Here is a 27,542-nt window from a genome sequence, read left to right on the forward strand (position 1 = left end):
AACCATAATTCACTAAAGAAAACTGCTCCCAATTATTTTAATATGGCCTGTTGTCATAGTAAAGTACACAGAATTTTTTTATATTTATTTATTCATTTTTTATTTACCATTTTTTTACTTGTTTATAGGTACAGTACATGTCGTACAAAGTACACAGAATTAGTTTGATAGTCACAGGCCATAGTTAACGCATATCTTGTTTCATAAATTTAGTCATGGTTGGGTGAAGAGGAAAGGGAACAAGGAAATAGAGAAAACAATTCTTGATATTATTTCAAATGTTTAAAAAAGTCAATTGATTACCATGTGTGCATTATTAGTTCAGCTGGTACTGCTATTTACCTCCTAAACCTCTTTGCCTTGAAATCTGATCACTACTAAGCACAAACATTGTAGAAGTATGCATGCATTTGCATTCAGCTTATAAAGAAAAGGTATCTTCATCGTTTTTGTCTTATGTTTATCTGTAAGTGCCAGCAGAATCTTTCATGTTACATTTTTAAAGTCTCAGCTTCTGTAAAGTATGATATCCGTTTTTGTAATTGAACATCTTTTGGATCTGTTCTTTGAATGATGTGATCTATTTTAGCTGGTAACCCTGCTGTGAGTGCTGTCTTAAACATATAATCCAAGTACATTCTGATGTGATAAATGGCACAATTATGTAACATGGTTCTTTAAAACAAAACAGAAAAACTCCAGTCTCCCTCCTTTGTCCAAAGACAACAAAACAACCTGTAGGACAAAAGGTATCATAGCCTGTTCTAGGAACTGAGTAGGCGTGTAATGAAATGCAGAATAATTACCACAAGTCTGCTCAATAAACAATGCTGCAAATCACCACTAAGTAATTGCATTCCAGGATCCAAAGCCATTTTCCTCAAAATACCTCACAAACTTGCGTCAGTTCTAAAGAAAACATCATCACATGCAATTTCATAATTCTAAAATCATTACATGCTCTGACTCTGATTACATGATTACATAATTGATTACATCCTAATGGAGTCAAAATGGAACTACTGTTCATAAATTCTGCTGTCATGACATTAAATAAAGCTTGAAGAATAATTAAGAGGGTTTAATCAACTCGTCCTATGTAAATAGCACTGTGTTACTACAAATATTCAGTGCTATGGTCGAAATTTTATAAAAGCCAGCCATTACAGGTAATAAAAAGCGACCAACACCATTACCATAATCACAAGAAATCTCTACTAAAACCAGAACCCATTGTAAGATTCTGTCTGTATCATAAGCATGTGTTTTAGAATCACAATCAAATAGGGATCAAAGGAAACATCAAATCTTCAAGCATGACCTTATCAATCCCATAGCAAGAGTAGAAAGCATACAATATAATTATTTTCTTTTAATCAAGCTGCTTTATAAAATCCACATATCTGAGTGATGCTAATGTAAGCCTACTTATGCTGATTCAGCTAATTTTACTATACCATGGTAAATGTTAATGCATACTGCATGTATATACAAAAACATGAATATTTAATATTGACAAACTTAATGCAAATAAGACGTCAATTCACTTAAGAACTAACATTTTTCTGTTGTGACAGTTTGTTTTTTATTTACTAAACATGCATAAAAAAAATCAAAAACATTTGTTTACTGTATTTATAAGGAAGAAATGCTGGTTTTAAGTTATATTACATCTTCTGATTGTCTAAAATGCCTTTCTCATCTAACATGTTGCAAGAAAAGAGCCATCTTGAATTATATATCTCACCGACCCTTCTAAATCCCCACAAGATAGATAACATAATGGTCAGGGCCTAGATTTTCAAAGCTCTCTTAGCGCTAAGATAGTTGTTAGTGCCATAGATTTTCAAAGCTCTCTCTTAGCTAACCATTATGATAGTTGTTAGTGCCAATATTCCAGCAATATCATTAACTTACAATTACTTGGAAGACACATGTATAAGAGGTATAGGTTGTTGCTGTGCAAAACAACCTTCATGACATGACTAAGTCTGTGTTTAAAGTATCTTTCGATCACTAGCGCTAAGAGATCTTCGAAAATGTAGGCCCTGACCACTGTGTACTTCGAAGACACATGTATAAGAGGTATACGTTGTTGCTGTTCAAAACAACCTTTATGACATGACTGTCGCAAGTCTGTGTTTAAAGTACATGTATGGGAGTTTCGATCACCTTAGTGCTAAGATGACTCTATGCAATGGCACCCCAACCTTACGATATGTGCTGACTGACTCACTCTGACAACACATGTACTTGGGGTATGGCACTTACAATGTACTTTCACACTCTCATTCACATATTTAAAAGAACATGATTTTTGTTTTTTTAAATATCATTACATAATCTATGATACTATTTCACCAAAAGTGAAAATCTCGTGAAAAATTCAGTGTGAAGGTCAAAACAACTGAGCTAAAAATACTTCCCACCTCACCCATGCATAGATGCCAGAAGGTGCAGAATACTATATCCCCCAAGACAAGTTATTAGAGAGCCTGCAGTGACAAGGAGCATCTGTTGAACAACCTGAGATGATGAAATTCTTCAAAGGCATTTTAAGAGTTGGTGTAGTAATACAAGACAAATCTTATGGATAACAACTTCTTGATTTATTTTACACAATGTTTCTGGGCTAGTTCTTGCCCCTTCTTCAGGTGGATAATGGTGATAGTGAACAGTACGGTATATATATAGATGTACAGGAAGCCAGATATGTGAATATGTATATACAAGTGCAAGGGGAAGGAGATATAACATACCCTATCATTGTATTCTTCTCTTTCATCTCACTGCATTGTTTGTACATACTTAATTATATCTCCTTCCCCCCTTGCACTTGTGTAAAATAAATCAAGAAGTTGTTATCCATAAGATTTGTCTTGTATAACCTGAAATGATATAATATGAGGACAGCGAAAATGCAGGATTTATTGGCTATGATGTAAATGAGGCTATGTATTCAAATGAACTATTGCAATTATTTGACTTTTTTTTGGCTAACAAAAGCAAATTGTTTACTGAAATTACATGCTATATTGCAGCCCTCCTTTTATGGAAAGCTGTATCTTCTGTGCTTGAGTCTCTTGTGCTGAAAGAAACAAAAAGATGACGAGATTGTACTCACCCTCAGTGGTACCAGAGGTGCCTTTATGGAAGAGTGGACCGTTTGGAGAGATTAGCTTCGTCTGATTATAAAATTGGAAGAAATATGGCTGAGGAACATGTGGTCGGCGTATCGGCACTGTTTGGGGGCGCCCAGTGGTTCTTGGAAGGGGGAAATCTGTGATTATTTCAGCCTGGTTTGGGTTCCGGTAACTCCTGAAAAGTGAGTGAGTGAGTGTGAGTGTTGACTGTGTTGATGGAGGACCATATCTGATAATCTGCAGATTCAATACAGTTTATCGGTAACAGAATATTACCGGGTAGGTTTCTCAGAGAAAGTAAAGTTTGAAGACCTGTGTGGGGAAATTATTGCAAGGTACTGTGCACTAAACAAGTTCTACAGACAATCTTGCAGTGTGACAGACACGTTGCCTAACTGGACTTGTACTGGGGACAGATCCATTGATCCACCAAATGCAGAATCAAAAGTTGGATGGTCACCCATATCTAATCTTTCTTCTTCCCTCAGTCACCATAGGAGGAGTGATGACTTATTTCTCTCATTCAATATCAGAAAAGTGATGGCTTATAATTTCTCTTATTCAATATCATTATAGTTATGTCTTATTTCTCTCCTTCACCATCATAAGAGTGATGGCTTATTTCTCTCATTCAATATCAGAAAAGTGATGGCTTATAATTTCTCTTATTCAATATCATTAGAGTGATGGCTTATTTCTCTTATTCACCATCATTAGAGTGATGGCTTATTTCTCTTATTCACCATTATAAGAGTGATGGCTTATTTCTCTCATTCAATATCATAAGAGCGATGGCTTATTTCTCTCATTCAATATCATTTGAGTTATGGATTATTTCTTTCATTCAATATCATAAAGGTGAATTTCTCTCATTCAAATAAGAGTGATGGCTTATTTCTCTCATTCATAAGAGTCATGGCTTATTTCTCTCCCTTCATCATAAGAGTGATGGCTTATTTCTCTCATTCATTCACCATCATAAGAGTGATGGCTTATTTCTCTCATTCAATATCATAAGGGTGATGGCTTATTCAATATCTCTTATTCATTCACCATCATAAGAGTCATGGCTTATTTCTCTCATTCACCATCATCATATTTCTCTTATTCACCATTATAAGAGTGATAGCTTATTTCTCCTTATTCAATATCGGCTTATTTCTCTCATTCAATATCATAAGGGTGATGGCTTATTTCTCTCATTCAATATCATAAGAGTCATGGCTTATTTCTCTCATTCAATTCTCTCATTCACCATCATAAGAGTCATGGCTTATTTCTCTCATTCACCATCATAAGAGTCATGGCTTATTTCTCTCATTCACCATCATAAGAGAGTCATGGCTTATTTCTCTTCATTCACCATCATAAGAGTCATGGCTTATTTCTCTCATTCATTCATAAGAGTCATGGCTTATTTCTTTCATTCACCATCATAAGTCATGGCTTATTTCTCTCATTCACCATCATAAGAGCGATGGCTTATTTCTCTCATTCAATATCATTAGAGTGATGGCTTATTTCTCTCATTCAATATCATAAGGGTGATGGCTTATTTCTCTCATTCAATATCATAAGGGTGATGGCTTATTTCTCTCATTCAATATCATTAGAGTGATGGCTTATTTCTCTTATTCACCATCATAAGAGTCATGGCTTATTTCTCTCATTCACCATCATAAGAGTGATGGCTTATTTCTCTTATTCACCATCATAAGAGTGATGGCTTATTTCTCTCATTCAATATCATTAGAGTGATGGCTTATTTCTCTCATTCAATATCATAAGGGTGATGGCTTATTTCTCTAATTCAATATCATAAGAGTGATGGCTTATATCTCTCATTCAATATCATAAGAGTGATGGCTTATTTCTTTCATTCACCATCATAACAGTCACGGCTTACTTTTCTCATTCACCACTGCGAGGTGCACCAACAAGTGTGTCACTTTTCCAGCTCATTCACCCCAAAGTGTATGGACAGTTGTATCACTTACCCCATTCACTTCACACGCTCCTTCATTCACCATCTCTAACTGTGCCACAAGGCATCAACGGTCCTGTTACTTCCATTACACAGGTAAGTGCGATATATTCTGAGTCTGCTCCCATTGAGTGTTCTACCAGTGTAATGGTTCTCCATTATTTCAGCTGTGTCAACAACATAAGTCAGGCAGGGTCTGCCCTTCCATACGTTTCTACATTACCCAACAAGGGTCACGCAACACTCACATTTTGTTCGTTATGTTGTTGCAGTTATCTCCTTAACCTGTCAAACACACACACATACATCTTTCATACACACAACCTTCTCGGTACCTTGTTACAGCATTTACTTCACACAAATTACACACAATGTTAGACACACAAAATTGTTTTGCAATTTGAGACAACATGGTTCGCAGAAGGGAACAGAAATCACAGACAAATATCTCAGATTTAATTCACATGTTCAGGTATATTACAAAGAATACACATTGAATGTACCTTATAGCATGAGCATGGAATATAGTTGATTCTGACAGGTCAGTACTTGGTCAACTGAACCTTTGGTGGAAAACATGTTTTGATCATCACCATGGAAACTACCTCTTTCTCAGTAATTGTCTATAGGCATTTAAAAATAATAATATGTACAAACACAGATTATAAAATGAACATGTGTTGTTACAATTCTCTTCAAAGAGAGTGTGGTAATACATTTTGGTCTGAAACATGACATAGAAATACATTGAGAGGGTGACTTTCAATCTGTAGGGATCAGCAAGGGCTTAAGATTTTGTGCTTTTCAAAACTTGAATGCGATGTGATATTTTCAGCATCGTGATGTGCCACAGTGAAATGTGATGTCAATCAAATGGTGGGAGGTTCTACTTCATTTTGGTTTACAAAGTACAATATCCTTACACCACTCATACAAACTGCTTGACACTTTCAAAGACCACTGGTATATGCATGTGACATGTAATATCTATGTTTGGCTCAATACAGCACCATATTTTGTTCAATGTCTCAAATTACATTTGAACAGAACAACCTCCATTGTCATTTTGTATATTTCACCTTTCTGACAGTACTTCTGAGGATCAAACCTAAAAAAGGATATGGCAATTTGTTTGGCATGTGTGAGTTTGCATAACAAATATCTTGAAACAAAATGAAAAAGGCTTTAATTTCAGGCAGACAAACACGGTGACATCACCCAAAGCAGAACACCTCAAGATATACTGTACATATATGGCTATACTCTGCATCCTAGCCTCTTGGACTTCTTCATGTCCTGTATGTGGTAGCGAGGTAGCCTAGTGGTTAGAGTGTTCGCACATCATACCGAAGACCGGGTTTGATTCCATAAATAGATACAGTGTGTGATACATTTCAGGTGTCCCCACCTGTTATTGGTGGAACATCCCTAACAGCAGATTATTACCATACTCACTCACTCACTCATGGTATACCCCAGCAAATTCTGCAAGGTGGTTCAATACCGAAAAGATCAACATCAGTAAGATTTCCATCTTTTGGGATCCGATGTTTTGTATGTCAGTCCCTGACTATGAAACCCATGGGAGAGTGGCCCTAAGGCCTGAGAGTTTTGTCTAAGATAAATTATTAATGTCATCATTTTTTAAAACAGACTAACTCACCTCAATTGAGAGCACAGTCTTTCAGGCATCCAAGTATTCTAGAAATGCTTCATTTTTACTTCACAATTCTTTTATTCCACATTTTTCAGACCTTTTTCAGAACCAGATCACATATCTTATGCTGCAAGCTGGACATGCTCAAATATACTGCACACCATTTTCCTGTATTCTTTATCTGCTGCTACGTTCTACCATATTGCTCAACAAACCCATAAAAACACCAAAACAAATTGTTTTTGGCCCCAACCTTTTTGTAATTTGTGTGAATACATGCTGTAGCAAGGCATCCCATTCCATGTTTCACAGTATGGCTGTTTAATGAGCATACGGCGGCACCTCAACAAGAAGGGTATGATAATGTTCTAGAAGCACTGACAGCTCATGACTAAGAAAGATGGAATAGGATTCAGCTGGAACAAAAACCCATCAATTACCCAGTCCCAGTGCCAAACTAACCAAACTAAGAGCTGATGAGACAAATGCGAAGTTATTTAAAGGAAAAGTGTCTATATGTGGTTCAGCTCAGTTCAAATAATGCAGGTGCAGAGCCTGGGCGTGATCACTTTCAAATCATTGGGATTATGTTCTTTTGACGTTAGATCTTAATATCGGTTTATTTTATGGCAGTTTGTACTTAGGGAACTAACTCAATTATTCTACTCCTGAAAGAATTTTCTATTATTTCTGGTTTTATAATATCATGGAATTCTGGAAATAGGAAAAGAGGATTTGTCAGCAGTTGCATCAAAGGGAGAGAAATCCATCAGTTTAGTCCTCTGATGGATCTGCAATCTCTGGGGATTTCACTGTGGGACATCAGTGATAGAACATTGTAGAAATACCTACATTTGTCTGTCAGGTTCTTCTGGGTTTGAATCCTTGAGTCGTCCTGGTTACGAGTCATGGTTTGTTAGTGCCAAATTTAAAAGTTAAATATGAGTAACAAAACTCTTTCCTCATCCACAAGAAATCTCTGCTAAAAATAAAGTCGATTGTACAGTTTTGAATATCATGAGTATGTGTTTCTAAATCATTAAAAAATAATTTAAATAGTGGTGATACCAGGTGGTCGCACAGGTGTTCATGAGAAGGTCAGTGTATTCTGTCCCACCGGTGGCACCTGTGCTCCAAATCAGTTCCCTATTCACGACCTGTTTCATGTTTGTCGTACTATTCACAGGGTGGTGGGGTTACTAAGCCTTGTGATTAAAGGGTTCGCTTGTCATGCCAAAGACCTGGGTTTGATTCCCCACATAGGTACAATGTGTGAAGCCCATTTCTGGTGTCCCCCACTGTGATATTACTGGAATATCGGTAAAAGCTGCATAAAACTAAACTCACTCACTCATACTATTCACCTGAAGCTGAAAATTTTGTTCACACGCACCTAATAACTGTTCTTTGCAAAATTCCAAAATTCTTAAAAAGGCCTCAGCACATCCCATACCACTACATACAATGTGATACCATAGGCATCTTTTCAAATAAGGTTAGGGGCGGTAGGGTAGCCTAGTGGTTAAAGCGTTGACTCGCACGCCGAAGACCCGGGTTCGAATCCCCAAATGGGTAAAATGTGTGAAACCCATTTCTGGTGTCCCCTGCCGTGATGTTGCTGGAATATTGCTAAAAGCGGCGTAAAACCAAACTCAGTCAGTCAGTCAAAGAAGGTTAATTTTTTATGTCAATTAACGATTTGAAAACTTTTTCAACAGATAATGTTGAAATGATGTTATTAATGATTTGTGAGGAAAATAAAATATAAATTCACTGAAACAAAATTTCAGGTAGATCCAGTAAAATGATCATTCAACTTGAAATGTTCTAATGAAAACAGAAGCAAGTTGGATCGTGTCATATGACTGAAAGACTAATTTTCTTCTTATGTAGAAATGTGGCTGCAAAATTTGAACATTACATGCAGTAAAATAAGGATTTTTACAAAATCTATTACCAGATATTTCTGTTACAGTTCTAAGAAACCGTTTCTCTACAGAATAATGAAGGATATATCTAGATGTCGACTCAAGGGACTTACTCCTTACCAGCCATTGATTTGTTAGAACCCAACTCTGCAGCAGAGCTGTCAAGCTTCATTCAGTCCTGAATATGCACCTTAAACTCCACACAGTGTCTTCAACTCACAAATTTTAATCACTTGTCTGAAAAGAAAAGCTATTTCCCAAAAGGGAGAAACTTTTTCCATTTATAGAAATCTCCGCGTCTTATGGCAGTCCTGCGATAGTCCCAAGTTTAGAAATGCTTTTCTTTGAGACAGAAAGTAATTCTAGGTTTCAGGTATTGAATGCCTATGTATTGATGGTTGGGGCACAAGCTTAGCTGAATCAATGCACTTTCCATCAACAAATTGAACCAGATTAGTGAGTTACCATTACTTGACTAGCGGTGTCTGCTGCATCAGGTTTCCTCCCACAAAGATGAGTTACATAGCTGCCAAAACGCCATGGCAACCCAACAGAAATTGGTTCTTCAAACATCACTTAGCAATTCAACTGTCCTGACAGTACCATGGAATAAAAACACACTTCAAAAATTCCCCAAAATACGAACAAATTTGATTTAAGAATACAAACACTAGACCATCAGATACTGGGTCAACAATTTTCAATTTAAGTATCCATCTTCAAATGTTTGAATCCGTTTTTCTACATAATCAAGTTGTAGCCATATCAAAGATGGGGCATCCCACATTATACACACACATGGGGAACAGAACCCACATTATACATACACATGGGGAACAGAACCCACATTATACACACACATGGGGAACAGAACCCACATTATACACACACACGGGGAACAGAACCCACATTATACACACACATGGGGAACAGAACCCACATTATACACACACATGGGGAACAGAACCCACATTATACATACACATGGGGAACAGAACCCACATTATACATACACATGGGGAACAGAACCCACATTATACATACACATGGGGAACAGAACCCACATTATACATACACATGGGGAACAGAACCCACATTATACATACACATGGGGAACAGAACCCACATTATACATACACATAGGGAACAGAAGCCACATTATACATACACATGGGAACAGAAGCCACATTATACATAAACATGGGGAACAGAACCCACATTATACATACACATGGGGAACAGAACCCACATTATACATACACATGGGGAACAGAACCCACATTATACATACACATGGGGAACAGAACCCACATTATACATACACACGGAGAACAGAACCCATATTATACATACACATATACATACACATGGGGAACAGAACCCACATTATACATACACATGGGGAACAGAACCCACATTATACATACACATGGGGAACAGAACTCAGGTTTTAGGCAACAAGAGCAAACACACTATCCATTAGGCTCCCCTGAATGATCCTACTAACAGATCTTGACTGATTTGAATTGTGAACTTAAATTTTGTATTTATTTATACAATTAAATAATATCTGAATTTACCTGTATGGTTCATAATAGTTTGAATCATTTAAATCATTTATACCTCATGGTTTCATATTATATTATATGTTTACAATTAAATTGACTATAAATTTGTATATGTAACTTGATTAGAAATGTGACTTTGAATTCATATGTACTATGGATTTGATGCTCATGCTGTTGATCACTGGATTGTCTGGTCCAGACTGGACAGCCACCATAGCTGGAATATTGCTGAGTGAGGCACAAAACAACAAACAATGGACTTGAAATATGACTTAAAAACATAAACACGGAGGATGATGACAGCATGCAGAGATCAGGTCTTGTGACATCAAATATCTTATATGGTCTGGTTTGTTTGCACTCTTGAAAATCCAATCATAAAACGTGCAAATAGATCTAATCTAATCAGTCTGTCCGAAACTGTTTGTAAAATGTATTATACCACATAGTCTGTTATCTCCGAGCACCTTCTGATCACCATCCCACAACACCCTAACACCAATGTCCTAAACACTTTTCACTTCAGCCAGAATACACCCATGAAGATCCGGGTTAGAATTGATCTTCAGTAACCCATGCTTGTCGTAAGAGGCGACTAACGGGATCAGGTGGACAGACTCACTGACTTGGTTGACACATGTCATCGTATCCCAATTGCATAGATTGATGCTCATGCTGTTGATAACTGGAATATCTGGTCCAGGCTCGATTATTTACAGACCGCCGCCATATAGCTGGAATATTGCTGAGTGCGGCTTAAACGTAAACTCACTCACTCAGCCAGATTACCTTACCCATGTACCTAAAATCTTTCACAGTGCCCAGAATATCTCATCCATTTGTTTACACACGTCCAGCTCTGCCCTATAAACACAAAAACTTCCATTTGCTAATGTTATGTCCTAATTTTGGTATTGCTGCTTCTCATGGCATTGATTTCCCTGCGTAGCAACAAACAATCGTGTATTGTCTTTTAAGGACAGCTACATCACTTCATTACATGCATTACAGCTCTCTGGTACCACTCTCCATTGTACAGCACACGTTAACACAACACATACTATACCACTAGGTACACTGATTAGAGACAACAGCCTTCACCCCAGTGTGATATACAACCTCCATTGTATAACACTGTGTTACAACAACAGAACAGAGAGGGGATATAATGCAAAATGATCAGGGTCACTCAAGGTCCTATCTACATTGTATATACAAAGGGGAAATTGTCATCACGAATAATCTGCATTAGCCTGGATGGTCAGAACTTATAATCTGAATTGTCGGTTATTACAAAACTAATCATGCAAGCAGCTTCAGAACCTTTTTGTAATGAACCAGAGCTTACCACATGAGTTGGTGTTGGAAACCATTCATCTTAGGGTTGTTTCAAAACATATCCACCCGTGAAGATCGAGGGTAGAGTTGGTCTTCAGTAACCCATGCTAGTTGTAAGACGCGACTAACATAATCGGGTGGTGGGCTCGCTGACTTGGCTGACACATGTCATCGTACCCCAATTGCATAGATCTATGCTCATGTTGTTGATCACTTGATTGTCTTGTCCAGACTCAATTATTTACAGACTGCCGGCATTCAGGTGGAATATTGCCGAGTGCGGCATTAAACCACAAACCAACCAAGCAACCAAACCATATCTAATAACACAAGTGAGTTAGATATGTGTTGAAAAGTTGTTAGCTAAATAGTACATAAAAGATAGGAGTGCAGTAATCTGTTTCTTACTCCACCTAAAATTGCATCATTTTAGCATCGAACCAATGCATATTTTGCCTTTTCTCGAGATTGCACGATCTCGAGACAGCCATGAGTGACATCTCCTGGTCTACTAATCATACATACTGTGACCCTCCACAATAAACTTTCCACCATATCTGTATATTATCACGACGATGCTGATAATGCAGCAAACTAGCTAAGATCAAAAACATTTATCAACACTGGTAAACCATAAAGTTTCGACAGAGTCAAAGGTGAATTCACCTGAAACAAGAGTAAGTTATAAATGAATTACAATCAGGAAAGTAGTATTTCATAATCTGACCTCCCCATCACCATGATGTAGCCAATCATGACCCTGGACTTCAATCACATGGATCTGTTTGATACCACTTATCTCAAAATGGTTTCTTGCCCTCAGGTAATACCACACAGACCGACCATTCTGGGGGAGGGGCTGGGGATTGCATTTTAGTTTGAGATGGAATGGTTTTCTGCGGGGTCATGGTGTGTGCGTGTGTGCATGCATGCATGTGTGTGTGTGTAATATTTCTTCTTTAAGAGATTGAGTTAAGTGACTGGGTCAGGTTTTACACCACTTTTACCACTATTCCAGCAATATCATGGAGGGGGGACACCAGAAATGGACTTCACACATTGTTCCCTTGTGGGGAATCAAACCCAGGTCTTCATGGTGATGAGTGAAAACTTTAACCACTAAGTTAGCCCACTGTCCCATTTCTTCTTTGAAGGCACAAGTCAAAACTTTTATTTTTCACAACACATCTTTTTGACGACATGTCATTATCTGAGAACAAATATATCATTTTGAAAATATTGAGGCCAAATAGTTTGTTTCTAACAATTTGATTTGACAAAAACATTTTTAACACATTCAACCTTGAATACCAGTAAGCACTGCTTCAAGACAGAAGTTTTGCTCTCAGGAAGGACTACCAAAACAATTTAATTTTTTCACAATCATTGTTTTCAGAACATCTAAAATGCCCAGTAAACAATATATAATATATATGTATTTGTACAACTTGAAGCAAGTTTTTGTTTTCTGAAACAATCTGTTTTTGCAAAAGCATTCTGACACAGAAAATTTTCAGGCAAGCAGAATAGGTGACTTACTCACAGGGCTTAAAAATCCCATCACCCGACACCCTGGACAAGTCAGTTTTCAATTCGGGCAATCAAATAATGGTATCTTACTTGTCCGTGGGCTACTAGATAATTTCCACTTATGGTTTCAAACTGCAAATAAACTTGGATTTAATTTCATATCTGCTCAAAATGTAGCTATTAAATTTCGCAATGATAATAAAGTAGACTTATCTTTCTTTGCTATTTATCACTTTTCAATAAATAGTCCAGTAAACATTAACATCAAATACCATGTTGATTTATTCTTTCATAATTACATCGTGATGATTATTTCATAAAATCAGGGCAAGTGGAAAATTAGTCAGGACAAGTTACTTTCTTAAAGTCACTTGCCCTGTGGCAAGTGACTTTAAAAAAATTTGAACCCCTGTACTCGGGTATATTACTGTAAGTCAGGTGCAAATATAAGCAGCAATGGTCTAGCTGACTGGCAGCTGTTTCTAACACTACTCAGTAAATGCCATACATTGTAGGCTTAACTTACATCTAGTCATCCATAATTGTCCAAGTATTTGTCCAAACCTAGTTCTCTCAGGTAATTCCACCTATTACTGTGTGATGCTTTAACCCACTGACCCAGGTCAGTACGGATGGTTATGGAACCCCCTATTACCTGTGTTACATGTGACCTATCTACAGCTGCTAACTGGATTTGGTGCCAATTTGGTTCATTATTCGCCATCCAGGAACAGGCTTCTGTTAGTTGGTGTCGACATTGAGTAAATCAGTGAGTGAGTGAGATTTTTTTTTGCAGCACTCAGCAATACTTCAGCTATATGGCGGCGGTCTGTAAATAATCGAGTCTGGACCAGACAATCCAGTGAGCATGAGCATAGATTTACGCAATTGGGAACCAATGACATGTGTCAACCAAGTCAGCGAGCCTGACGCCCCGATCACGTTAGTCGCCTCTTACACAAGCATGGGTTACTGAAGATCAATTCTAACCCGAATCTTCACGGGTTCAAGTAAACGAGAGGCCAGGTGGACTGATAAAGGTGCTAGCACCTGTGGCGTGTGTTTACATATAATTTGATTAAAAATGGAAAGTGATCAGTTTGTCAATATTTCAATCCTGAAACCAAATTTAAATCACATTTATCTTTGACCATGACCTATGTATAATATACCTGGCTGGAGTTACATTCGCCTTTTTAATGTCCAAATTTCAATTCTTTGCCACAGGTTTTAAAAGTGAGAGAAAGAGATAAATAAAAAGGGAGAAAAATACATTACATTTAATCTGTTACACACACATGTACACTCTATCTCTCTCTCACACCCACATGCACACATATATACAGCAGAGAGAGAGAGAAAGAGAGAGAGTAAACTACACATATAATAAACTAAACGCTAAAATGAACTATCATAAGCATAGTTTGCTATATCACTATATTTAATATTTAATAAATAGATCCATTTCGCGTGCATGCACAGTAAGTACAAGTTGCCAAATCAGAACCTTCAACGACAAATGCCTGACACCCTGTGCTGAAGTGTCCTCATCTTCTTTACCTACCAGCCGATGCCATGTCATAACCCTGATATTTCCCACTAAAACATCCCCATGCAATATAGACCTGTGTCTCTCACTGCACCCCATGCCCCTTAATCTCAAACCCCTATCTGATCTGTCTCTTCGGCAAAAGAAGGTAATACCACTGAAACAGAATAATTGACATGCTTGTCTACAATTTTCTAGGAAAATAATTATACAGAAGAGGAATGGCTTTTGATAGTAAAGGATATTTAAGATTATTCTTGGAGATCATAGAAAAACTCAAAGGTTTTCGCTACCTATTCCATTATGAGAACTCATAAGTGATGGTACCCTTATCATTCTGTTGATTTATCAGAATTCTTGGAAAAACAACCTTTAGTTGCATAGTTCAGCATTTTGTTGAGTTTATCAAAAATAATTCATTACAATTCATACAAAAAAACAAATTATGCAATTGTCAGTATAACTGTATATTTAAGACATGAGAGTATTTCAAAAATAATTTGTGACAATTTACTGAAAAAAATACTCAGGATATGATCATAAGGTATATTTTCCAAATTTCTGTAAAATTCCAATGAGTGAGCCAGTGAGTTAGCATTAATGTCACCTTGAAAAGTATGTCATTAATAATAAAATAGTTCCTACCCTCTGGCTATAGGCCCTAAATCTTACAGCTCTCAGACTATAAGCCCCAAATCTTATTGCTTACTAACTTAAGACCACCCCATAGTGACATACTCCTCTTACCTCCCTGTTCTTTTGTGAGGGGCGCTGGGGTGGCCTAGTGGTTAAAGTGTTCGCTTGTTACACCAAAGACACGGGTTCAATTTCCCACATGGGTACAATGTGTGAAGCATATTTCTGGTGTCCCAGCCGTGATATTGCTGGATATTGCTAAAAGTGGCATAAAACTAAATTCACTCACTCATTCACTCACTCCAACTCAACATCAACATTCTCACGTAGATATCTCCAGTTCACGAGTCTCAACAGTAACAGAAATGATTATTATTAACCTTCCCCAAAAGTAGGGCACTTCTTAGCATTTGTTTCATGAGCCACTAAACAGTATTCACTTTTCAGTAGGACTGCAGGTATTACCGGTATACCCGTATATCGCAATACGCTTTTCAAACGATACATATCGCAAAATGTTTTCTGAGAACCGGTATATTGGGTAAAGAAAATAAAAGAAGTGTTTGTGATTATCTTTATGGGTTAAATCAAATCTACACAGACTTTCATTCACAACAGATGTTTTACTTCGTTAGTCAATGGCAAAACACCATACTGTAAAACTATAAATTTATTTTTTGTAAAAATAAAATCCCTGATAATGCAATTTAAGTTTGAGATTGCTGTTATCAGAACCATAACATATATGTTTAGGGACTTATAATGTAGAAAATTGGATCAACATGTACAATTAGTGTCACTCACTGTCAAACACTTAAGTTCCCAATATATCGCAATACGTATCGTAATACGGGTACCTGAATCACAATATATTGCAATACAATTTATTTGCCAATACACAGCCTCTACTTTTCAGAATATCAAGTTATGTCCTTTGTTGCTTCTACCTGGTAACTTACAGGTAAAATCCCAAATGACACCAGATGTTTATAAGTTTATGTAGTAGGTGTCCTCCCTTGAAGTTATCACAACTATCACCTGCACGTTAAGTTCAAGGTCATTATACAACCATGAAATACCTGTATACTTTTAAAGTCTCCAAACTCAACCTCTTTCAAGCAATTAGAAGGTAATCTTAAAAATAGACAAGTCTGAAGACCTAATGCCACTGTGACGCCACACATGCCACAATCGACAAAATACAGGCAACAACTACCACAATAACAACGTGATCAGACACGGTGAAACACGTGGTCCAGTCGGCCTACGGTAGCCGTGTACACACATCACGCACGGGGATGCAGTGGATAATGGAGCTACAGATAAAGAAGAGGGAACAAAGATGAGCAATTAGAAAGTGAGAATGTGCAGCGACGGTTACCAGCAGATTGCATCAGAAATGTCAGATTGAACAATAAAACATGGCTGCTTTGTTAACCCCTCCCTGTCTGCAGAGTTGTCCAGGTTCCAGAACGGTGTAGAATTCAGGAACATACACTGTTATCTCTAAGATACTAACCAGTGTACTGGCTCTATAATCAAGATGTAAGACACTTGGGAACTATCTACCAACAGAATTAAGCTCTCACTATAACTTACCTATTATTCAAGGAACATTTAAAGACCAACCTTTTCAGACTGAAAGATCCAACACTTACACACAGAACCACAGGGTGGACAAGTCTAGCACAAATCTCTAAGCAAAAGATTATTAGCATAATCATAATTTCTTGTTTTCCTTTCACCGCCAGCTTATCTTGGTTTATCTATAATAACTACAGAATTACTACACATCATTGACTTATCATTCATGACAGTCTTGGAAAAGGCTTGGGTGGGCTATATCTTTGTATTTACCAGAAACTGACAGTATATTCCGGGGCTCCTCAGTGTCCTGTCAGTAGAGCTGATCAAGGTTAGAAAATCCAAGCGGCAATGGATAATAATTCACATAACATAATGCTATATAATAATAATACAGATAAAACTCTGCCATCATCTTATGGAATGCTAAATGTTTGGTGTTTAATGCCACACTCTGCAATATTCCAGCTATTTGGTGACATCTTATGGAAATATCTTTACTAATACATCTGACGTGAAGGTTCATAGTCGGATCCATATGATACAGACAATTGGTCTTTCACAACTGGGTAAGCAAGTCAACTTGTTTTGAGCAGAGCAATCGTAAAGACAAACAAATCTTTAACACCAAAATTTAAATAAAATTGTGAATATGACTTCAACACACCACTTCTTCAGCTTCAGGCTGTCAGAGTTTCTGTTCGCAAACAAGGTTTGCTTTTTAAAGGATTACATAGCCCTGGTGTTTTCAAAGAGCAGCTCCGTCTCTGAGAATCTCACATAAAGATTATATGCTCACAGCTGTTACAAAGCCGAGACCTTTTAACTTCATTGCATGAGAAAGAGTTAACAAGCCACATTTAGAAATACTTGAGTAAAGTTTAGAGTAAAGTCAGAAGTCTTTAGTTGAAACTGATCAAAAGATTAAAGACATAAAAATACAGGCTTCCTGTCAAACCACACTCTAGCTTAAGTCAGAGATAGCACACATCAAAGGACGAATTTCCACTGAAAAAAAACAATGGAGAAATGAGTGTCAGCTCAGTTCTGTCATTTCATGGCATTTGCTTCAACCTAATAATAAAGAAACATTGTCAATATTCCATATACTGTAGCATCAAGATCAGGGCCTAGATTTTCGAAGCTCTCTTAGCGCTAAGATAGTCGTAAGTTAATGTTAATGTATGGCACTTACGACTATCTTAGCGCTAGAGAGCTTCGAAAATCTAGGCCCAGGGTCTACCTGGACATGGGCAAGACAGGCCACCTGCAGCTAGCATCATAACAAGAATACTGTATGTCTTTATGAGATGCCCTTATTATATACATGTATATGGCTTGACAGCTACATTGTATTGATATTCATTTTCATTTTCCAAGCAGACAATCACATAAGAAACCCTTAAAATTGCTTTTATAATTTGCATATAGATTTGTGACCAGATTATAGATAGATCAGCGTATACAGATAAATGGCAGTTGAGTGTGAATCTAGATAAAACAAACATCGTTATATTCAAGAGGTGGTCCTTTGTCGGCTAGAGAGAAATGGTTTTAAGATAAAGCGTATGAATGTTGTGAATGATTATAAATACCACCTTGGCATATTGTTTACCCATAAATCAATAAGTCCGTATACAACTTCACTCTGTATGTCTCTTGTATATTTACTTCAAAGATGCCCTTATTATATACATGTATATTTCTAAATGTTGGTTTGTCAACACCAAATGTTATGGTTTATGGTGAATGTGGGAGGTTCCCATTGCTATCATTTATTGTCGTTGTTTATATGATATTCATTTTCATTTTATGCCAATTATCTTGGAAAGACAATCACATATTTAGAAACCCAGTTAAAAATTGCTTTTATAATTTGCATATAGATTTGTGACATATCGTCAGTTTATGCTTGAGCCAGAGTGTTATCTTGCTCACCTTCAATACAGAAATATTTGGTTTTAGATTAGGCCTTAATGTTTATTAATTAACGAAGATATGTTTCTATGGAAAAAACCCAAAGATTATGTCCATTTGTTTTATTATTGAAGACCCATTTTATGTTTATTTGTCCTATATGAAAATCTAAGAAATAAGTATCTACCATATCTTTATCTCAAATCATAATCTATTGTCTTCCTTATCCAGAAGAACCTTATTTATCTACAATGCATTTTTGTTAAGAAAAGAATTGATAAGTTAGAAAATTGATTATATATGCCATTGTTAAGATGTATCTCTTTTGTATATGGGCCTATGGCCTTTCATACAATAAAATATTGAATTGAATTGAATTTACTAAATGCATTGAAAATTTGGAACCATGTATCGAATTCAGAATCAGATTATGTTTTTTCCTTTGGCATATCTGGATCAAATACATTTTATCAGAAGTTAAAGGAAAATAGTAAAGGGAAAAGTAATATTGAACAAGGAAAACAGTACTTAAGGAGGGCAGTGGGTGGGAACTTCTGCAATATGAGGAAGTTGACTTGAAAACAGTATCACATATTTACATACATATACAATGAAACTAGCTTTAGATGACATATTTCATACAAACTTTCCAGCTTAAGTATACATCAGATCTAAATCTTACTGACGCAAGATCATCCCCCTCAGAACCCTCATAGTTTTTTGTGAGTGAGTAACCCTGTTTTGAATACATGGCACTTAAATGTGGGTCATACATACAGGTACGGTTCCGACAATCCTATCAGGTGAATCTAGTCGAACCCATGAAAACATGTCTCTGGTAGGCTTTAAGGCCCCTACGCTACATGGCAACCATGGCCTGATAGATGACAAGGACATGTCCAATGTTCCAAGAGAAGGGGAAATTATATAAGGGAACTGGGCGGCCAGAGTTCAGGATGTTGCTTCTCATAGTGCAGAATGTCGTCGAACATGCCACCTGTAACATCTGAATCACATTCATCATTGTAAGGTATGATAAAAATATTTACTGATGAAGGTCAGCCTTTTCTTAAACCACTGTCCCCCTAAAATAAGAATGTGAGTGAGCATGGTTTTATGTCGTTTTTAGCAGTATTCCACCAATATCACATCAGAAGACATCAGAAATGGTCTTCAAGCATTGTACCCATGCAGGGAATCAAACCCCGGCTTTGGTGCTACAAGCAAATGCTTTAACCACTGGGCTACCCTCAATGCCCCAACAAGAATGTGGAAACAGATGCATAAGGAACTACACACCAACCTTATATCAGGGTTAACATGAAGCTGCCAACCCTGTTTGGTTCAGTTAGATTCGAGGGGCTAGCTATCTGACACTGCAGGATGCAGGATGCCAAATAAATACTATTTGGTACCTGGATTCAACAGTGAATAAACTTCAGTGGGACATACAAAAATGTGTTGTTTTAATTTTTTCAACATTTTCTGCAATATTGCAGCTGCACATGCCCCCTTTTGTCCATGCTTTGGAGATTTGTAGAAGTATTCAAAATTCAAGAGTGAGAGAACGTTAGCTGGTATTCCAGATTCCGGTAGAAGAGTGGCACCCTAAAAATGTACTTGACATGGCTAAGCCAACACTGACTGTCTATAAATGTTTTACTAACACAGTTAACATACTATACAAAATTAACCATCCAGGAACAAATTTACCATATTATCTGCTGGAGCTTAATCTAATTGTTAGAAAAATTCTGCCAATACTGTTCCTCAATTTTCTGCAAAACACATTACCTCCCACTGACCTCAGAGCTGCAAAAACCACCCATCCTATATTTACTCCCAAAATGGCCTCTTCTCTAACCTAGGACCATCTACAATAATTCCTTGTGTTGGCTCTGTAAAACCCTAAATGAATTAAGTCCTCGAGACGTAAGAAGACCAAAATACCCTTCATGCGATTTGTGTGAGCAGCTAAAAATACCTGTGGTACAGGAGAGATACATCAGAACATCGTCTTTATTGACTATGGACATGAGCAAATAAGTCGCAGCAAACACTGGCCAAAGGCTTATTCTAGAGAAAAGCCTTTGCATTGAACATGACTTGTATTGATGCAGCAATTCCAAGATAGACGGATACTCGCCTAACCAATCCTAGATGCAATATTATTTGCACGTGCAGATAAAATTACAAAGTTTATGCCAATTTATCAATTCTTTTTCAGCTATATACAGGTATGAATCCGGTGCGACGTATACTGGATAAAACTGTAAGCTGGTCAGGTCGGCTGGTCTGTTGGTTCTGAACATGGAGGATGAGGAGGGTTTGGGGAAATGCAGCAGCAGATATCGGGAAATATGGGAAACTTGCTGGCAGCTGAACTTCAGAGGAGTATTGATTAAATATCATTGCATTGAGTTCTGATGCCTGGAGATATTTAGTCACACAGCGGCTTTAATATCCATACTGTACATGATGACGTCATAGTGATAAACTTAAATTCAACAAAAGTTGTCGCTAGATGTCAGTTTTAATAAATAAGTGGATTTACTTTCCCTCTGTCAGATGATATTAAATATTTATGACATTCATAATGCTAACTATATGAGAACAAGTTTTTTAGTTTCTTTTCAAAGATGATAAAGATTAAAACTGACATAATTTCCTGTTTGACTGACAAACTGAACTTGAGCTCTGGTTTCATGGGAATAATTATAATCCACTTGAGAATATACCTGAAATTGAATATCATGTTATGTCTGAATGTCCATTTTATGATAATTAAAGATGTGTAATATTACCTGAATATTTCTGTCATTCATTACATAAAATGTCAATATTATACATGTCACAAAATTCATCTGTTTTGAACTGCCTTGCCAAATTAATATTTCTTCGTATGAAGATGCGTGCTAAATTTTGGAATGTTTAAAATCATGATATGTTAATACCTCCAACATAACTATTGTTGCTCAGGTATTGTTAATACTGGTTTATTGGATTTGTAATATGGGTTGGTGTCCTAATTACATAAGTAAGTGAACTGAACTTGAGAACGATAACTTCCACAAAAAACATGCATTGATACAATGACACCATTTCAGTCTGAAAGCACTTGGTTGGTGAACCTCACTTCCTGAACAGATACTCTAAACCTGTATATATACAGGAAGGCCTGTACACACTAACCTGTGAAGATCCGAGTTAGAACTGGTTTTCAGTAACCCGTGCCTGATGTAATAAGTGATTAACGGGATCGGGTGGTCAGGTTCGTTGACTTGGTTGATGCATGTCATCAGTTCCCAGCTGAGTAGATTGATGCTGATAATGTCCAGTCCTGACTCGGTTATTAACAGACATTTGGCCGGATTAATGCTGAGGGAGGCATTAAACACCAAACAAACAAATAAACACGAACATAGGGTGGCTAGTCGTGATGATTACTGTCAAGGTCAGATGTACTTAAAGGACAACATGTAGTAACACAGATGTGTTAATCTGGACTTGACTACCCAGTCTGAAGAGACTCCAGAACAGGAAGATGTGTGTGAGTGAGTGAACGCATGTGCATGCATGTGTGTTTGCATGAATGTGTGTGATGAGTGTGTGTGTGCGTGTGTGTGAGAGAGAGAGAGAGAGAGAGAGAGAGAGAGAGAGAGAGAGAGAGAGAGAGAGAGAGAGAGAGAGAGAGAGACTGTACGTGCATCTGTCACTGTGTGTGTCCCATGTGCATGTATGTTTTATCAACAGCGCTAGTTTTAGATTAACTTTGGCTAAAAAATACAAATATTACCTGTACCTTATATCGTATGCTAACCATATGTAAAGTAGATATGTTGTAACGTTCAAGGGTTTTGGAAAAACACTGCACTAAATACTATGAAATAATAACTCCTACTGAGAACTTCAATGTAATCTAACATAATTTAATTATTAGTTATTATGCAATTTCAATCAGTAGTTAGTATATTTAAGTGGTAAGTGTATAAAATGTGACAAATTTACACAAACAACGTTAGGAAGCAAGAGTCCATCTCCAAGCATTTAGTAATACATCCTTGCCACTGTTTCCTCCCATGTTTAAGCCTAGGAAATTATAGTGATGCTGTCTGTCTGTCCATCGGTTCCAGTGCCGGACTCACACCACCGCTGACATTGACCTCTAACTAGAGTTTGCGTGCAGAATTTGGTTAATTTCCCAGTCCTTGTTACTTAGATATGACATTACCATTATAACCGACACAGTTCCTTGTTATGTGTCATATAGTCTGTCTCACTGTCCCTGAACCACATTATTCCCCCCCACACACACACACCCTTTTTAACAATACTTAAGCCCTAAATGAAACAAGTCTAGATATAAATTCCTCAAGTTCTGAAACTCTCACCTCAATGCCTTGTCAATTAAATGGTTGTTTTCTTTTCTATTCAAATTATATATATATATTCAGGGACTAAGCAGGAATCTTTTTGTCACATTATATTGCATGGTTATTATAGACAGAGAGCCAGCTATTTTACATTATGGTCTAAGTAAAATAAAGTGAGGATATTACCGGTAGTTGGATTGTATATTATATACATAATAGGACCAAGCAGTCCATGTGTAAGACTGGCATCCTTGAACTCTTCACTTACCTAGATTTTACTAATATATGGCTCCATATCCAAGGCCTTACAAATCAGTGCAGCCTTGGAGCAATTACACGAAAGTCCATTATCTTAGACCGTGACACTCAGTAACAAATACATTAATCTGGATGGTTTATAGAGTAATGTTACCATCAACATTAATTTTCTAACTGGCCAATAGCATTAGCTGTTGGTAGTGTCTTGTCATTTGGAATATCTAATAAATAAATAAATAATTTCCTTGAAAGAGCACAGTTAATATCTAAACACCTTATATTAAAAAGCTTATCTATCAGTGAAGTAGATCCTATTCATAAGGTAAAATCCTTGAACAGAAGCACCTAATGGTAAGCACCTCTGACAGATATGAATCCAATTTATACAGTAAAAAACCTTGAACGCATACCTAAATGACCTTCCGAAATAAAGAAATTCAACATTTCTCTTAAAAAAGTAAAGCCTTGAATACGTTGCGTGTCTCTTTCTTCATTCCTTTCTGCTCATTTACGAGCGCTTCTTCTCTCACTCTTACTTTGGTTGTAATACCAGTAGTATCTCGTGCATTACCTGTTCAGTGACATCTCGTGCATTACCTGTTCAGTGACATCTCGTGCCTTACCTGTTCCGTGACGTATGCATCTTCATATTTGCCACTTCATGTCACGCCACGGCCGAGATGAGTTGATACACCCCCTCGGTCATACATCATCATCGACTGATGTCCATATATATTTTACAGGTATATACCTTTTCTGTATACATTCGCGATATTGTAATACCGGTATTTATAATATATCCTTACATATCTATTATAAGGCATCGCATTGCACGAAATTACTAATTAAACACTGGCACCAGTACGTAAGTGTGAGTGATGTCTGCTTTCCTTAATTTGCTCATAATATTCTACTTTATATCAAGTGCAATATTATATAAAATACTGTAAATACCAAATTATGTGTGTAATACATGTATGTGCAATGGTAAAATACGTGCATTCTTGATATCTTGCCACTTCATGTCACGCCATGGCCGAGGTGAGTTGATACACCCCTCGGTCATACATCATCTTCGACTGATGTCCATATATATACAGATTTTAAACAACTATGCCTCAGTCCAATTTATCTGCGACCAGGACCCGCGACATATACTTTGAATATAATACAAAACTTTCTCTCTGAAATCCTTTGGTTAGCATGAAAACTTTCAACTTCAAACAACATCATACTATTTACTGCATCTTCTACTCCTATTGTCTTGACAAATATACGTAATTCTAATTTCAACCAACAATAATTTTAAACGCACTTTAAGACAGATGAAATATAACTGTATAGTGATATGTATGTATACATTTAAATAATAAAATACAGTTGTCTCCCACATCAAATTAAACTGACATGTACGCTGTGATATATCTCATCTCTACTATGTGTCACCCTTCAATATTTACCACTTACAAAGCAGTGTACTATGAGATGAGGGGCGGTGGGGTAGCCTAGTGGTTAAAGCGTTGGCTCATCACGCCGAAGACCCGGGTTCGAATCCCCACATGGGTACAATGTGTGAAGCCCATTTCTGGTGTCCCCTCACGATGTTGCTGGAATATTGCTAAAAGCGTTTAACCAAACTCAGTCAGACTATGAGATGAACTAACCGGCTAATGACGGTTTATCTCTCCAGAGGAATTAATGCCACAGATCCAAGTGTGGAAGCAACAAGGACCTGACATGAATTCCCTCGGGAGATATAAACTGTAATTCAAACGTTTCACTCTGTTAGTCCCTTTCTTATCCATGATGAAATTTACTGCAAACATCTCCAGATCCCACCACATCTTCAAAATCAGCTGTAACCCTACACACGAGTAAATATACCACCTTTTCACAGCACATCAGATTGTCTAAAATAGCTTTCTATTAAATAATAATATTAATGGCTATTTATAAGGTGCCAGTTTACATGCACATGTGCATGCTCAAGGTGCTAGTTTAACACATTATTACCCTGGATAATCCAAGCTGCCTGTGAGGCACTCAGGAGGTTACCAGTCATATGACTTATCCTACCAGGTACCCATTCACTGCTGGTGAACAGAGGCAATTATGAACAAACTCACTTGCCTAAGGTGAGACCATATGTGTCATTCATTACCATTCAGATTTATTATATTTGTATCACTTACACTTAAAAAACGTGTACAAATTTACGAAACATGTCGCTGCATTCATTTCATTAATTTAAATAATTTTATATTTCTAACCTAACTTTAGATCATGGTGTCTACGTGAGACTATAGGTGCTCCTTAACATGTTTTGAGTAGTATATTTGTTGGGATGAGCACACCTACAGGACCTTGGCATGAGAGCCAGGTAATGATCCCCATTGTTGTTGAAACATCCCCACAAAAATAAACCAGTACCAGAAAGTAAGGAACACAGTATTATGTCAGCAAATACCCCCTGTTCCAGTATACCAGAGTGTAACTTCAAAGCGGCATATCTGCCTGCAATTCATAAACACAGGAATTACCTGTATACAGTTTCCAGGAGCCCCTGAACATTGTGTTTCACCTTTTCACAATCACCAGCGACACCAAAAACTGACTTGACTTACCTATCTAAGCTGTGCAATGTTATGATAAACGATGCATACTTATGTTGGGATGATAAACAGGTCTGGTACAAAAGGAGAGGTAGACACATGAGAGAAAAAACACAATCAGAGACTTGTTCGTTGAGAAACAGGAAGCAGGGGCTGATAACCTGTATATAATGGGGCAAGGAATTCTGGGAAGATGTGTGCTGAAACATTGCAACCAAGATATGGCAGGCAATTACAGCATGGATATGGGAAGAGGTCTGACCTTCTCTTTTAATTGAGGCAGGTTAACAGGAAATGTTTATTTTGAAGTTTGTGCTTAAATAATTCTCTTTGTTTGGACATGGGAAGATGATGCTTTACAGCTGGTTTTAAACAAACCATGGAAGTTTTCAGTTGACTGAAAGATGTTTATAGAAATCTATACTATAATGTACATTTTTAAGATAAAATATTTGGTTCCAATTTTGGTTCATCCTAGACATACTCTTGACTTTGCGATGTAATACTGACTTTGTTATTGCTAAAAGTGGCGTAAATCTGAACTCACTCACTGTCAGTTAACACTGACATAACTATAATATAACATATAATATAACTATAATATAATAAACCTGACTTCACAATGTAACAATAGCTTTGCAATGTAACAGACTTTGCAATATAATACTGACTTTTCAATGTAACACTGACTTTTCCATGTAACTGACTTTTCAATATAACATTGACTTTTCCATGTAACTGACTTTTCAATATAACATTGACTTCACAATGTAACAATGGCTTTGCAATGTAATACTGATTTTTCATGTGACAATGACTTTTCAATGTAACACTGTGAAGATTGAAACACTGACACATATCAGCCAGGGGTTATTCTAATTTTGACACAAACAGGAGATAGTATCACAGTGTTACTGCCACGTACCATCAATAAAACAAGTTCTTCCCGCCTAGAATGAAAAGACATTCTTTTATCCATGTTACATGTTAAGATTCCACAGGTGATTTCAACCAAGTTGATAGCAAGCCAGGTACTGACGTTGTTTAATAGTACAAGTTTATATTTCATCCCAAATAATCACTATTGGAGCAACTTTTGTACATAAACAACAGTAACACCATGTTTGTTTAAACACAATATACAGTTTCTGGGAATAAAGTTTAGATGAGACTTGTAAACTGATATATCCTCTAACATCAGAACCTCCGAACAAATTAAATCATCTTCAGTAACCTATCTTCTATTGATTATTAGTTATCTGGAAAATACCATGTCTAGTATTCATTAAATTTACATAATCCCCTCCAAGTTTCCAGCATGTTGATTGTGTTGCTAGCAGCAGTAATGGAGTGTTCCGGACGGTGCTATATTCACTATCTGAAGGCTGATATACATGATAACAGCCCATCTGGTGGGCAAGCAGCTCAGCTGACCTTTACCCTTCCAAATTACAGAATATGACCA

The 27,542-nt window shown here is 37.0% G+C and overlaps 1 protein-coding gene across 3 annotated transcripts in view; it reads right to left on the bottom strand.

The window, feature by feature from the left end:
- Positions 1–27,542, bottom strand: part of LOC124261514 — a 173,023-nt gene that overhangs the window by 97,965 nt on the left and 47,516 nt on the right. For all 3 annotated transcript variants that reach the window (XM_046695833.1, XM_046695831.1, XM_046695834.1), the window contains exon 8: positions 3,125–3,318. In XM_046695833.1, coding sequence (XP_046551789.1) covers positions 3,125–3,318 — 194 coding nt within the window. The remainder of the gene's footprint in view (positions 1–3,124; positions 3,319–27,542) is intronic.

Source organism: Haliotis rubra, unplaced genomic scaffold (assembly GCF_003918875.1).
Source record: "Haliotis rubra isolate DU_JTF1 unplaced genomic scaffold, ASM391887v1 Scf80, whole genome shotgun sequence".
Taxonomy (NCBI): domain Eukaryota; kingdom Metazoa; phylum Mollusca; class Gastropoda; order Lepetellida; family Haliotidae; genus Haliotis; species Haliotis rubra.